Consider the following 14,000-nt stretch of genomic DNA (forward strand, 5'->3'; position numbering starts at 1 on the left):
TTCCGGGTCGTCGCGTAGCGTAACCTGAAAATGCTCAGCCTGAAGCATATTTAACCCGAGGTATGACTGTAGTGAGATAGAATCAATGTGACACGTATTCATGGGTCTAAAAATCAGACAAATACGGTCATACCTCGGGTTAAATGTGCTTCAGGCTGAGCATTTTCAGGTTACGCTCCACGGCGACCCGGAAGTAACGGAGCGTGTTACTTCCGGGTTTCGCCACTCGCGCACGTGCAGACGCTCAAAATGATGTCATGCGCATGCGCAGAAATGGCGAATCACGACCTGCGCACGCGCAGACGCGCGTTGCGTTCACTTCAGGATGCAAACGGGGCTCCGGAACAGATCCCGTTCACATCCAGAGGTACCACTGTAAAATATGTGGCCGGTCCTACACAGGGCCAGCCCAAGATTCCCAAGATACAAGAAAGAAGATTCCACCTAAACATTAGGAAGAACTTCCTGACAGTAAGAGCTGTTTGACAGTGGAATTTGCTGCCAAGGAGTGTGGTGGAGTCTCCTTCTTTGGAGGTCTTTAAGCAGAGGCTTGACAACCATATGTCAGGAGTGCTCTGATGGTGTTTCCTGCTTGGCAGGGGGTTGGACTCGATGGCCCTTGTGGTCTATTCCAACTCTATGATTCTATGATTCTAAGATATGTTGGCACCTGAGGGAGACCCCAAAATAGCACACGCCCTCTTCCCACTAGGGAAGATCTACATCAGGCACAAGGGGGAAAAGAAAGAAGACTGGGATCTGTAGCCTCAGTGAATCCCACTTTCCTTTTCTTTTTTTAAGGTACCCCTGCCCGTACGGGCCAGTCTTGACAGACTCTAGGGTTGTGCGCCCATCTTACTCAAGAGGCCGGGGGCCAGCGCTGTCCGCAGACACTTCCGGGTCACTTGGCCAGCGTGACATCGCTGCTCTGGCAAGCCAGAGCCGCACACAGAAACGCCGTTTACCTTCCCGCCAGTAAGCGGTCCCTATTTATCTCCTTGCACCCGGGAGTGCTTTCGAACTGCTAGGTTGGCAGGCGCTGGGACCGAACAACGGGAGCGCACCCTGCAGCGGGGATTCGAACCGCTGACCTTTCGATCGGCAAGCCCTAGGTGCTGAGGCTTTTACCCACAGCGCCACCCGCGTCCCTTTTCTTTTTTTACTAAGTGCATAAAGCCCAGTGCATGCAAGTTAAATGGGTGTAAGTTGTGAGTTTCCCGTTCAGTAGTGCTCCCATGCCAGCGGCCTTCAATCGGCAGGGGAAAGAATGTAGCTCAGGATCAGGAGAGGACCCTTAAGATGTTGCTGGACTCTGACTCCCAGCGCTCCTGACCACTGGCTACACAGGCTGCTGCGAGTTGGCAGACTCAGGGTTTCCCAAACTTGAGCTTCCAGCTGCTTTTGGACTACAACTCCCATCATCCCTAGCTAGCAGGACCAATGGTCAGGGATAATGGGAATTGGAGTCCAAAAAACAGCTGGAGACCCAAGTTTGGGGAACCCTGAGTCTGCCACCTCACAGCAGCCCTGTGTAGGGAAGCTTTTAATGTCTGATGCATTACTGTATTTTAAATTTTTTTTTTTGAAGCCTCCCAGAGTGGCTGGGGAAGCCCAGCCAGATGGGCGGGGTATAAATAATAAATTACTGTGATACCTCGGGTTAAGTACTTAATTCATTCCGGAGGTCCGTTCTTAACCTGAAACTGTTCTTAACCTGAAGCACCACTTTAGCTAATGGGGCCTCCTGCTGCTGCCGCGCCACCAGAGCACAATTTCTGTTCTCATCCTGAAGCAAAGTTCTTAACCTGAAGCACTATTTCTGGGTTAGTGGAGTGTGTAACCTGAAGCGTATGTAACCCGAGTTACCACTGTACTATTATTATTACAGTGGTGCCTCGCAAGACAAAATTAATTCGTTCCGCGAGTTTTGTCGTCTTGCGATTTTTTTCGTCTTGCGAAGCACGGTTTCGGAAAAGTTTTGGAAAAGCTTCAAAAATCACCAAAGTCTTTTAAAACCTCAAAAAAGGCTACCACACCGCGTTCTATGAGTTGCTCCTCGAAGTCCAAGTCGCAACTGTATTAACGGTGTTAAGAAAAAGGAAACAGACTTGCAAGACGTTTCCGTCTTGCGAAGCAAGCCCATAGGGAAAATCGTCTTGCGAAGCAGCTCAAAAAACAAAAAACCCTTTCGTCTAGCGGGTTTTCCGTCTTGCGAGGCATTCGTTTTGCAAGGTACCACTGTAGTATTATTATTATTATTATTATTATTATTATTATTATTATTATGAAACACTGCTAGGAGTCTAACACAGACATAGGCAAAAATAGGCAAACTCAGCCCTCCAGATGTTTTAGGACTACAACTCCCATGATCCCTAGCTAACAGGACCAGTAGTCAGGCATGATGGGAATTGTAGTCCCAAAAAATATGTGGAGGGCCGAGTTTGCCTCTGCCTGGTCTAACAACCAGGGGAAAGATCAAGTACAGACCAGCCTTCCTCCTTCCTCTGGGGCCTTACAGAGGTTTCGGACTACAACTCCCATCGACCCCCAGGCAGCACTCACGTGATTTGGACTACAACTCCCAGCAGGCCCTGCCGGTGGCACCTGATTGGAGGAGGGCGGGGAGTGGGCGGGGCGAGGTAAAGGGGCGTGGCTGTGGGCGGGACAAATGCCCGGGTGGGCGGGGCTCCGTCGTCGCGGGGGCGGGGCCGCCGCCCGCCTGTCACGAGGCTCCCTCCTACCTCTGGCGCAGCTCGGCTATCACCGCCCGGATATCGACCGTGCTGAAGCGGGACTTCATGGCCGGGCCTCTCCTCTCCGCGGCGGACTCTGCCCTGTCTCCCCTCGCCGCCGCGCTGCCGGACGCTTTTCCTCCTGTCAGGCGCCGAATCGCCCGCGCGCATGCGCGTTGCGTCACGTGACCTACGGCGAGCCCACTAGGCCAAAAGTGTTCCGGCGCGGCGTTAGGGAAGGCGAGGAGCTCCCTGCCGCCCTCTGCCGGACGGCGTGGAAATGGCAGCGCTTGGAAGTGCAGGAGTTTAATGGTGATGGGAAAGCACTTTTCGTATGCTCAGAGGTCCCCGCTATTTCTTCATGCATTGCATTTCTATCCCACCTTTCCTCCTTGAAGCCTTGAAGAACAGGGTGGTGTTCCTAGGTCTCCTGCGAGGCATCCAGAGGGTGCTCTTATTGATGCTGATCTTAGCAAGGGCACCTTCTCAGCATATAATATATATATATATTTTAAAATAATATTAAAGTTTCAAACAAAATTACAAAAGTTCAAACAAAATTACAATGATAAGAAAAAGATAAGAAAAAGAAAAAGAAAATACAAGAGACAAAATACAAAAAACAGAAGAATAAAAAACAATTAAAAACAAATCAGTCCTTCCATGTCTTTTTTTTTCATTTACTTATTTCCCTGACCTCCTCACACCTCTCTTTCTTGTATTCCAATTCAATTAGATAATTTAGCAAATCCTTTCCCTTTGTTTTTATCTTAGTCCTTTGTCTTGATATATTATAACTTTAGATTCACATCTATTAGCAATCCATTTTTACATATTCCTTTATAACATTGCTGCTAAAAACCACTTAACTTCCTTCCAACATCATTCTAACATTCATTAATTTTACAGTATTTCTGTAAATAGTCTTTAAATTTCTTCCAATCTTCTTCCACCAACTCTTTCCCCAGGTCTCGGATTCTGCCAGTCATTTCCGCCAGTTCCATATAGTCCATCACTTTCATCTGCCATTCTTCCAAGGTGGGTAGTTCTTGTGTCTTCCAATACTTTGCGATGAGTATTCTTGCTGCTGTTGTAGCATACATAAAGAAAGTTCTATCCTTCTTTAGCACCAGTTGGCCAACTTCTCATAGGCCCATAACAGCCCATAACAGCCTAGGACTCCGGAGCTCAAGCAATCCTCTGCCTCCCAAGGTGCCACCATGCTCAGCTGTTGGCGGAAGCCCGATACGCAGATTTGAATTCAGATCTTGGGGTTTGGAGTTTGGCTGGCACCTAGGAGGAGAATTCTGAAATGTTTAGAGGAGCATGTTGCTGTGAGATGGGGAGCTTGGGCAGGGCAGGGTTAATGGAGCACGGCTTATTTAATACTCCTGACAAAGTTGCCAGGCACAGCTTTTGTTAAGGAAAGTACAGGTGATGTGTTTCCATGGCTACTGATTGTTAGGTGATCTCTCTCAAGGCTTCTGAATGGAGCAGAAAGAGGCCTCCCACCCAGCAGCTGAGAGTGATGTAATCTAAAAAGGGAGAATTAAAAACTGCAGTTAGGCCAGACTGAGAGAGAGCCAAGCTAAGCCTCTGTAAGCTCTGTCTGAAAGGATACTCTTGAGATTCTACTCTTGAGAAAAGCGGATTTGGGCCTTGAGTGTTTAAATCTGGGATGGGAACTGGATCCCACAGTGGGTTGGCTACATGCCTTCCTCACACACACTCATGCACACAAAAGCTTATACCCAGAACAAACTTAGTTGGTCTCTGTAAGGTGCTACTGGACAATTTTTTTATTTATTTCAACTGTGTCAGACCAACACGGCTACCTACCTGAAGCTACACACACGGATAGAGGCCAAATTTGGCAAATGGGCAGTGGTGCCCACCTGCCAATTGCATGGCATCAGGTGACCTGCTTTCCTGAGCCCAAGGTTAAAAATCAGATGGTGTGAACAAAATCCCAGGGCTCTGAAAATGCTGGTTAGTAGTGCCTATAGGACAGGTGGATATAGAATATTTTTGTTTTGACAAGTTTTTGCACCTGGATGAAGCCACCTCTGCCTTAGGTGTTTTGTGTTATTAATTAATTAATTAATTAATTAATTACTATAGTACATTTCACCCACTATTCTTTTGTTTTTCAGCCTTCCAGTTTTAAAATAGTAGACTTTTTAGCTGTTTTTATTATATGACCGTAATCACCTTCACCTGCATGTAAAAGGCAACTCATTCATTGATAAATAATGATATAATCCCAACGGTGTCTCCATCTACGCTCAGCCTGTAATTTTGCAAATAAATGCAAATATTACAAAATACCAATAAGTCTCCAGAGATCTGCTTCTAATGGAAACTAAACTAAACCTGGGTATGCAATGCGCCTTGGAACTTCTTACTGCTTGGAGAAGTGGGGTGAGTGTAACACTAGAGATTAATTTTCAAAATGTGCTTAGATAGGCTTAAGCCAGCCTGATAAGGCTGTCCTCAACTAGAGCCAGGGCTTTTTTGGCTGTGGCTCCAATCTGGTGGAATGCTCTGTCACAAGAGGCTAGGGCTCTGCGGGACTTGACATCTTTCCGCAGGGCTTGCAAGACAGAGCTGTTCCGCCTGGCCTTTGGCCAGGGCACAGCCTGACTCCCTTCTTTGGCAATCCTCACAGAACTCTAGCCCAATGGTTGCCATTAATCTGATTGGAATTAATTTTATAATGAAACGATTTTAGAATGTTTTATCATTTTACTGTTGTTAGCCGCTCTGAGGCCGGCTTCGGCTGGGGAGGGCGGGATATAAATAAAATTTATTATTATTATTATTTATTATTATTATTATTATAGCAAGGAGGAGTATGGTTTCCAGGGATAACAGGCACTTTGCACAAGTTCAGAGACATGTGCATTTTAATTTTATTTTCAGAATTGAGAAGAGAGGATGCTCAGGATGGTGGCTTTGATCTGGGTGAATTCAGCATCCTGTTGGATCTTGACACACTGAGGACCATTGTATTGATGCTGACCTTAGCAATGCACTCATTCAACAACATACTGTAGTCCATAGCAGCAGCCTACAACTCTGGAGCTAGAGCAGCCTTCCAGGCTCAGTTCCCCCAAGGAGCTGGGATTACAGGCAAGAGCCACCACACCAGGGATCCTTGTTTGCTTCCTGTGTGTCCGTCATCCAGAAGATGGCAGCAAAGATCAAAACACTGAATCAATACTGTTTTCTCAAATGAATGAATAACTTTCAGACAGTAGGAGCTGTTTGACAGTGGAACGGGCTTCCTCAGGAGGTTGTGGACTGTCTTTCATTGGAGGCTTTTAAGCAGAAGTTGGATAGCCATCTGTCATAGATGCTTTAGTTGAGTTTCCTGCATCACAGGGGATTGGACCAGAAGACCCATGGGTCCCTTGCAGCTCTACACATCTATGATTCTATGAAACCACAGGTGGGAAGAGGGCTCTTGTGGTCGAATCCTGATTGCTGGTTTCCCACAAGCATTTGGTTGGCCACTGTGAGAACAGGATGCTGGACTAGATGGGCCCTCGGCCTCATCCAGGAGGCTCCTCTCACATTCTTAAAATAATGACAAATACTCTTTTTTTCTGTTCAGAAAACCCACCTACATGGGCTGTGTCTCCCCAAACTGCTTAGATGCCCACAGCTGATGCGCAGGACACCACCACAGTCCTGCCTATATCATGATGGTTAGAGACTGTGTGTAAATGACCTGCTGTGAGAATAGGCAGAACATAAGAAAAAGCCTGGCAGGATCAGGCCAAAGTGGGACCATTGTTGGGAGACAATGGAGGAGTGCACCTTTGGGGGTGAATCATGTTTTGTTGCAGCTGAAGGCTGATGAAGGCATCCGGTTGTGCTGCTACAGATGAATCATGACATGAATCAGTACGTTTCCGAGCACAATTCAAAGTGTTGGTGCTGACCTTTAAAGTCCTAAACGGCCTCGGTCCTGTATACCTGAAGGAGCGTCTCCTCCCCCATCGTTCTGCCCGGACACTGAGGTCCAGCTCCGAGGGCCTTCTGGCGGTTCCCTCATTGCGAGAAGTGAGGTTACAGGGAACCAGGCAGAGGGCCTTCTTGGTAGTGACGCCCGCCCTGTGGAACGCCCTCCCAGCAGATGTGAAGGAAATAAGCAGCTATCTTTTTTTTGAAAGACATCTGAAGGCAGCCCTGTTTAGGGAAGTTTTTAATATTTAATGCTGTATTGTTTTTAACACTTGATTGGAAGTTCCTCCCAAGCAGTCCTTCCTCTTCTGGAGCAGCAGCCTCACCTGTCCCGGGGACAGTCTATGGGATATCTAACAATCCGGGATAGCAGCAGCAAGCAGCGGGAAACGGCGCTGGAATAAGGGAATTTCCCGGGGGGAAAAGGGAAGGTTGACAGCTATGGTTCTGTATGTTCTTACAATTTGGAGTTGCTCTGAGACATTTTATGTAGCAAGCAATGAATGCAATAAATATTAAGTCCTTTTTATCATAATATAATATGATGGGGTGACGCTGTGGGTTAAACAACAGAGCCTAGGACTTGCCGATCAGAAGGTCGGCAGTTTAAATCCCCACGACGGGGTGAGCTCCCGTTGCTCGGTCCCTGCTCCTGCCAACCTAGCAGTTCAAAAGCACGTCAAAGTGCAAGTAGATAAATAGGTATCGCTCTGGCGGGAAGGTAAACGGCGTTTCCGTGCGCTGCTCTGGTTCGCCAGAAGCGGCTTAGTCATGCTGGCCACATGACCCGGAAGCTGTACGCCGGCTCCCTTGGCCAATAAAGCGAGATGAGCGCCACAACCCCAGAGTCGGACATGACTGGACCTAATGGTCAGGGGTCCCTTTAACTTTATTATGATGGGCCTTACAAGAGCTGAGACTTGAGGAGAGAAGGAGGTGAAAAAGTCACCTGAGCTCTTTTAAGAACTTGGACAGGACAGATAAGCTTTGCATGAGATCAGCTGCAATTCAGGAGGGGGCGTGGTCTGCATTCCTCTTCTCCCTCTCTTATATATCTTCCCTTCAGGCAAGGGAGCGCTTAACAAGAGGTCGCCAACATGTCAATTATTGCTATTTTATCTCGGCTCCCATCCACGTGCGTGGCCCTTTAAGGAGACGCGAGGCCGAGTGGCGCAGCAACTGACGTAGATCGCGCGTTCTCGGCTCATGGGGATGACACGTTGCGCGTGCGCAGTTCCGTCTCTGAGACCGTTTCTCCGGATCATGCGCAGTAGAGAGAGGCCACGTTAGGTGAGAAGGCCACCACGCCTGCGCGGTCTTCGGCCGGGCACTTGAGGTAAATTCTCCCCGTGGGGGTTTCTCTTCCGGGATTGGCGACTGGAAATGCGGCTGCGCGAAGTGGAACCGCGCTTGCGCATATGCCCGTTCGAGAGGGGACAACCTGAGGTGTTATTTCCCCCTCTCTTTCTATCTCGGCACTCGCGGAAGGGAAAAGGCGCGGCGTTTAAACGCCGAGCTTAATGGCGGAAGGAACAGAACGGCCCGTCGAGGCTCCCTGTGAAGGGAGCGGGCGACCCACTGAGCATGCGCAAAGGCTTCGTTTCCCGCCCTGACTCTGCGCGTGCGCATTCCGGGTTTAAACTGCGCGCGCGCTTCCCCGCCCTCTCGCCCCTCCCCCGTCTTATAGGCGGGGCCGCTTCCCTTTCGCAAGTCGGTCGGGCGAGGGAGCGAGGTGCGCGCATGCGCGTCGCCGCCGGCCGCCTCGAGCCAGCGAAGCCAGGCAAGGGAGTTTGTGAGGGAAGAAGAAGCGAGGCGGGCCGGCTGGGCAGGAGGGCCCTTTCTCCCACCCGGAAAGGCCGGCCGGCCGGCGGACGACCCAGCTCGCTGGCGCTGAGGGAGAGCCGGCGCCCCCTGAGGTAAGTGCGGGCGGCGGCGGCGGCAACGGCTTCCCTTCTCCCTCCCCCTCACGCCGCCCCTGACGGAGCCTCCGACTGACTCTCCTCCTCCTCCTCTCCCCCTTCTCTTTTCTCCTCAGAGCTCCGAAGCGTCGCCCGGGGGAGCCCAGCAGAGCGCGGGGAGGCTCCCGGGCCTGCTCTGACTGACGGGCGAGGAGACCTCGCGAGCCCCGCCCTCTCGCGCCAAGCCACGCCCCTCGCCCGCGAGGCCACGCCCCCTCCTCGCCTCTCTTCGTCTCAAATCAAGCATCTCCCCCCCCCCCCCTTGTTCCTTCTCTTGGTGCATATAAGTGGGGGCTGCATTATTCCTCTTCTTCCCTCCTCCCCCAAAGCCCCTTCCTCAAGTTCTTGGGCCCCATAGAGACCAGTAAACCTCTGGTCTTTCCCCTGTCCAGGTGTGGGACCCCCCCCCCCCCACAACCACCGCCACCCGTGTGGATTACTTTTGCGGGTGCGGCAACAGCCCCTTCCCTGCTCTTCTTCTTCTCCCCCCACCCACCCCCTAACTCTCTGCCCCCCTTCTCCCCCCGTGGATGCCTGCCTCCCCCCAGCCGCCATCATGGGCAAGGTGCTGTCCAAGATCTTTGGCAACAAGGAGATGCGGATCCTGATGCTGGGACTGGACGCGGCGGGCAAGACCACCATCCTGTACAAACTCAAGCTGGGCCAGGCGGTCACCACCATCCCCACCGTGGGCTTCAACGTGGAGACCGTGACTTACAAAAACGTCAAGTTTAACGTGTGGGACGTCGGGGGCCAGGATAAGATCCGGCCGCTCTGGCGGCACTACTACACGGGCACCCAGGGCCTGATCTTTGTGGTGGACTGCGCTGACCGGGACCGCATAGACGAGGCCCGGCAGGAGCTGCACCGCATCATCAACGACCGGGAGATGCGGGATGCCATCATCCTTATCTTTGCCAACAAGCAGGACCTTCCTGACGCCATGAAGCCGCACGAGATCCAGGAGAAACTAGGCCTGACCCGAATCAGGGATAGGAATTGGTATGTTCAGCCGTCCTGTGCCACCTCGGGAGACGGACTCTACGAAGGGCTGACATGGTTAACATCTAACTATAAATCCTAATGATCATTAAAAATTAAAAAAAAAAAAAGACAAACTATTACTAGTCTTCAAGAGAGTTTAGCGGGGAAAGAAATACTTGCTTCCCGAGAAAGAATGATCCTCCATACTAAAATGTTCTGAAATTAAGCATCCATAGGATTACAATGATTGCTCACCTCTTCGCCAGTTACCACCCTTTTCTTCCACATACTTGACTGGATCCCCAGTTTAATACAATTCTTGCTTGGTGTTAAGATGCTCTAATCTTCAACTGTGAATGAACACAAGCACTAGTTTATATGGCAAGCTTCCAGCGACATGGGGGGGGGGGGGAAGGAGACACATAGCTTTGCAAAGCAACTTTTCTCATACTATGAGAGCCCTTGGTTAGGATGATTTGACTTCATTTGTTTGAGTCTTGGGGCTAAGGCATCACCTTTTTAAATGTATGCTTTCTGATTTAGTTCCCCCTGACCCCCCCCCTCTCCATTATCATCTGCTGTAGATTTGCTTCCTTTTGCAACCATGCAGAATATGTTGATAGGTCTCTTGTTATCTAGTAAACTGAAAACCATTGCTTATGAACAAACTGCAGTCTGTCCTCTTTATGGTGAGAGCTTACCTGTAACCAGAAACTAAAATTTTCATCTCCTTTATCTGGCCTTTTGACAAATCAGAAGGGTAGCATTTAGAATAAATGTATGGTTGCTTACTGGGCCCAGTGATGGCCGGGTAATTCAAGAACCACTTCAAAATGTTAGCTGCAGGAGGTTATGAACCAAATATAATGCATGATTAAGGATGCAAATAAGTTTCCATTCTAAATAGCAACCGTATGCAGGATGAAACGAGACTAGTGTCAAACCGCAGTTCCTGTACTTTGCATTGTAAAGTTAATTTTTCTGCTGCAACATGAAGTAGTTGCATTACTTTCCAGTTTCAGTGCAAATATGCTTTCATTCCATAAAGTGCAGCAATAATTCGTAAGAATAATGTGTGATGTACACATTACTTTAAAAAAAATAAATCATAAACTTGTAGTCAAAACTTGAATGTTAAAAACTCTTCCTGTCTTAATAATTGAGACAAAGGTGGCAGCATCACAATTGGTCTAAAAGCTTCTAAAAACTTAAGTAGATTATTTGTAGACCTTTTAGCTTGGCTTCTAAGGTGCATCTTTATTAACTTGAGGGGGGGTGGGGGGGGTAGCCTGCATCTGCATCTATACTATGATTTGAATAAGTCACTCTTAAGAATTTATTGAGATGTACTAATATGAAGGAAGGATGTGGCAACTTGGTTTTGCAGATACTACTAATTAAATGGAACAAATGAGTGTCTTTGGAAGTTGCTTCCCTTTCATCTGTTACAAAACCATACTGAATTCACGCAGGCAGTGACAGACAAATTCTAGACTTCTGTTCTGGTAGTACCTTTATTTGATCTCCTTTGGATGTATAAAGCCCTTTGGAAGGGCAGCAATGATTCAGGTGGAGAGTGAGCAAACGACTATGAATGTAAACTTCCACGTTCCGTTCTTCAAGGGCAAGCATCTCATTTGTCATATCGCAGCTTTCAAATGTCTGATTAGTTGTATGGGGGAAAATGATTGTGAATTCAGGTTAGCATAAAAATGGTTTCAATCAAGTATTAATACTAGGTGCAAAAAATGTAAAGCAGCTGGTTCCTATTCAGCCTTAAGGATTAATTTCAGATTTCCTCAAGGAGTAAAACTCATCTGAGGAATTTTAGGAATGTATTGCTACAAAACCAGAAGAAAATTGCTTTTGTTAAAGGGTATGAGTTTGAAATAAAATTGGGGCATTACACTACACTTCTTCAGTGTTGATTTTGCTACTTAAATTGTGGACTCTAGAGCTTGTACCAAAGATGTTTGAGGGGGATAAAGTAATGAGAAATTAATTTCTTAGAACTGAATGCTTAGCATCATTAACAGAAAAAAAACTTGACCTCTGATCCTGAATAAACTTATATCATAGTTATTTGGATTTTTTACTTCCTCCAAATTGGATGTGGATTATTCACACGAAATAATTTTTAGGATCAGAACAAAAATTAATTTTCATCGGAAAAACGGCAGCGGTTCACAAAAAGTTCTACTAAAGCAACAAATTTGTGAGAGAATCGAACAAAAATGCTACATTCTGGTTGCGATAAAAATAAATTTAGAATCTTTCTTCCTGGCAGCATTGGCAAGAGTGGTAATGCAAACAAAAAGTCCACAAAACAGTTAAGTGTCGTCTTCTGGAATAACTAAAGCCAAGCACAAAGTAGTTGCCTAAACTGGAAAACTTGAAGATCTGTTACTAGTTCTCAAACTTTCATATAAATCTTAACTGCAGTAAAAACATGGGTGGTTTTACCTTTGGTGAAGGGTTTATTGTATCTTTTCTCTCACCAAGACAGAATCAAATTGTCATATAACTTATACATTAATTTGAAATCGTTACTTGGTATGTCAATTTTGTTCCTCCAAGTGTGCCAGTTTTGTAGGTAAAAAAAGATAAATATTAATTCTGGTTTTGTTTTCCCCTTTAAATTGCCAGTCTTTGGTGGGAAAGATGAAGTTGAAAAATGTGTGACAAATGCATCAAATAACTTTTGATACTGAACAAAAATTAGTAAAGTTTCATTTTAAGTGTCTCTTTCAAAGAAACAACGTTTTGTGTTCTCTCTGGCTCAAAGGTAGCCATAAAAATTGATGACTTTGGAGATTTATCTGCAGCTTGCAAGATAAAATGCAATCTTAGAATTCAACTTCTTTGGGGGGAAAAGGTTCAGTACATCCAACTTCTGTGTTCATGTGACTATAAAGTGCAACTGAATCCGTTTTTGAATGGCGTTAACTTTGTCTGATAAGTGAATGAGTCTGTAGACTGTGATCTCCCTGAATAAAGTAAACAGGATTTTTTGTGTTCGCAATATGGTTGTAGTGTTGGTAAAAGAACTAATAAGCAGAAAATAAAGCAATTATAAAGTGCAGTTCTCCTGTTATGTTTGAATGTGGGAGAAATAAGTAGAATCATAGAGTTGGAATAGACCACAAGGGCCATCGAGTCCAACCCCCTGCCAAGCAGGAAACACCATCAGAGCACTCCTGACATATGGTTGTCAAGCCTCTGCTTAAAGACCTCCAAAGAAGGAGACTCCACCACACTCCTTGGCAGCAAATTCCACTGTCGAACAGCTCTTACTGTCAGGAAGTTCTTCCTAAGGTTTAGGTGGAATCTTCTTTCTTGCAGTTTGGATCCATTGCTCCGTGTCCGCTTCTCTGGAGCAGCAGAAAACAACCTTTCTCCCTCCTCTATATGATATCCTTTTATATATTTGAACATGGCTATCATATCACCCCTTAACCTCCTCTTCTCCAGGCTAAACATGCCCAGCTCCCTTAGCCGTTCCTCATAAGGCATCGTTTCCAGGCCTTTGACCATTTTGGTTGCCCTCCTCTGGACACGTTCCAGTTTGTCAGTGTCCTTCTTGAACTGTGGTGCCCAGAACTGGACACAGTACTCCAGGTGAGGTCTGACCAGAGCAGAATACAGTGGCACTATTACTTCCCTTGAAGTAAGTATATTTGAATACTTGTGTGTGTCATAGTCTTTGGCAGCTGTTAAAACGTTTGCCTGCGGGGAGGATTCTTAGGGGTGAGGAGAGTTTTTTGGGGGGTGGGTTTTTTAACTAAGTGAAATGTAACTTTATCTGGTGTTGAAAAGTCAAAAGAATATCTGATCCACGTGTTTTCCTCAAGGATGATGATGTATTAAACAAAGACAGCTATGTAGGACATTTGTGCTGCTCTAAGGAAACGCGCAGCCAACAGGAAAAGGTCTGATTGTCAAGAAGGGATCAGAGCAATCCCAAAGAGATCAGTACTGGAAGATACTGCATGGAAGGAAGAGAAGCTTTAGAAAATCAATGAGTGCTTTAGAACGAAAAGTTAGAGAGGAGAGAGTGGTTTAAAACGTCTGACAAATCTCTAATAAGTGAAAAGCACAAGAGGATTTCAGGATGGAGAGTGCAGTAACTATGAGAGGAGGATGTAAAGCCGGGTTGGGGAACCTATTGCCTTCTAGATGCTTCTGGACTACAACACCTGGCCGCCCTGACCATTGGACATGCTGGCTGACCCCATACTATGGCTCCAACATTAGTACAGCAGTTGTCTCCAAGGCTGCAGTGAAGACGACACTGATTAAAGAAGTCTCTGGAAGTTGACAGGTGCAGCTATGCTCTGTGCATACTAACTTGTAG

The 14,000-nt window shown here is 47.0% G+C and overlaps 2 protein-coding genes across 2 annotated transcripts in view; one reads left to right on the plus strand and one right to left on the minus strand.

Annotated features, from left to right (window-relative positions):
* NEMF (nuclear export mediator factor) overlaps positions 1-2,914 on the minus strand; it is a 41,970-nt gene extending 39,056 nt beyond the window's left edge. Inside the window, exon 1 of the mRNA XM_028717935.2 lies at positions 2,745-2,914. Within this exon, the coding sequence (XP_028573768.2) occupies positions 2,745-2,803 (59 nt within the window). The 5' untranslated portion in view covers positions 2,804-2,914. The remainder of the gene's footprint in view (positions 1-2,744) is intronic.
* A 5,132-nt stretch (positions 2,915-8,046) lies between these two features.
* Positions 8,047-12,728, plus strand: ARF6 (ARF GTPase 6). The gene is made up of 2 exons (XM_028720370.2): positions 8,047-8,620; positions 8,740-12,728. The coding sequence occupies exon 2, from the start codon at positions 9,219-9,221 to the stop codon at positions 9,744-9,746; it is 528 nt and encodes a 175-aa protein (XP_028576203.1). The 5' UTR covers positions 8,047-8,620; positions 8,740-9,218; the 3' UTR covers positions 9,747-12,728.
* The last annotated feature ends 1,272 nt before the right edge of the window (positions 12,729-14,000 follow it).

The sequence above is a fragment of the Podarcis muralis genome, chromosome 1 (genome assembly GCF_964188315.1).
Source record: "Podarcis muralis chromosome 1, rPodMur119.hap1.1, whole genome shotgun sequence".
Classification (NCBI taxonomy): domain Eukaryota; kingdom Metazoa; phylum Chordata; class Lepidosauria; order Squamata; family Lacertidae; genus Podarcis; species Podarcis muralis.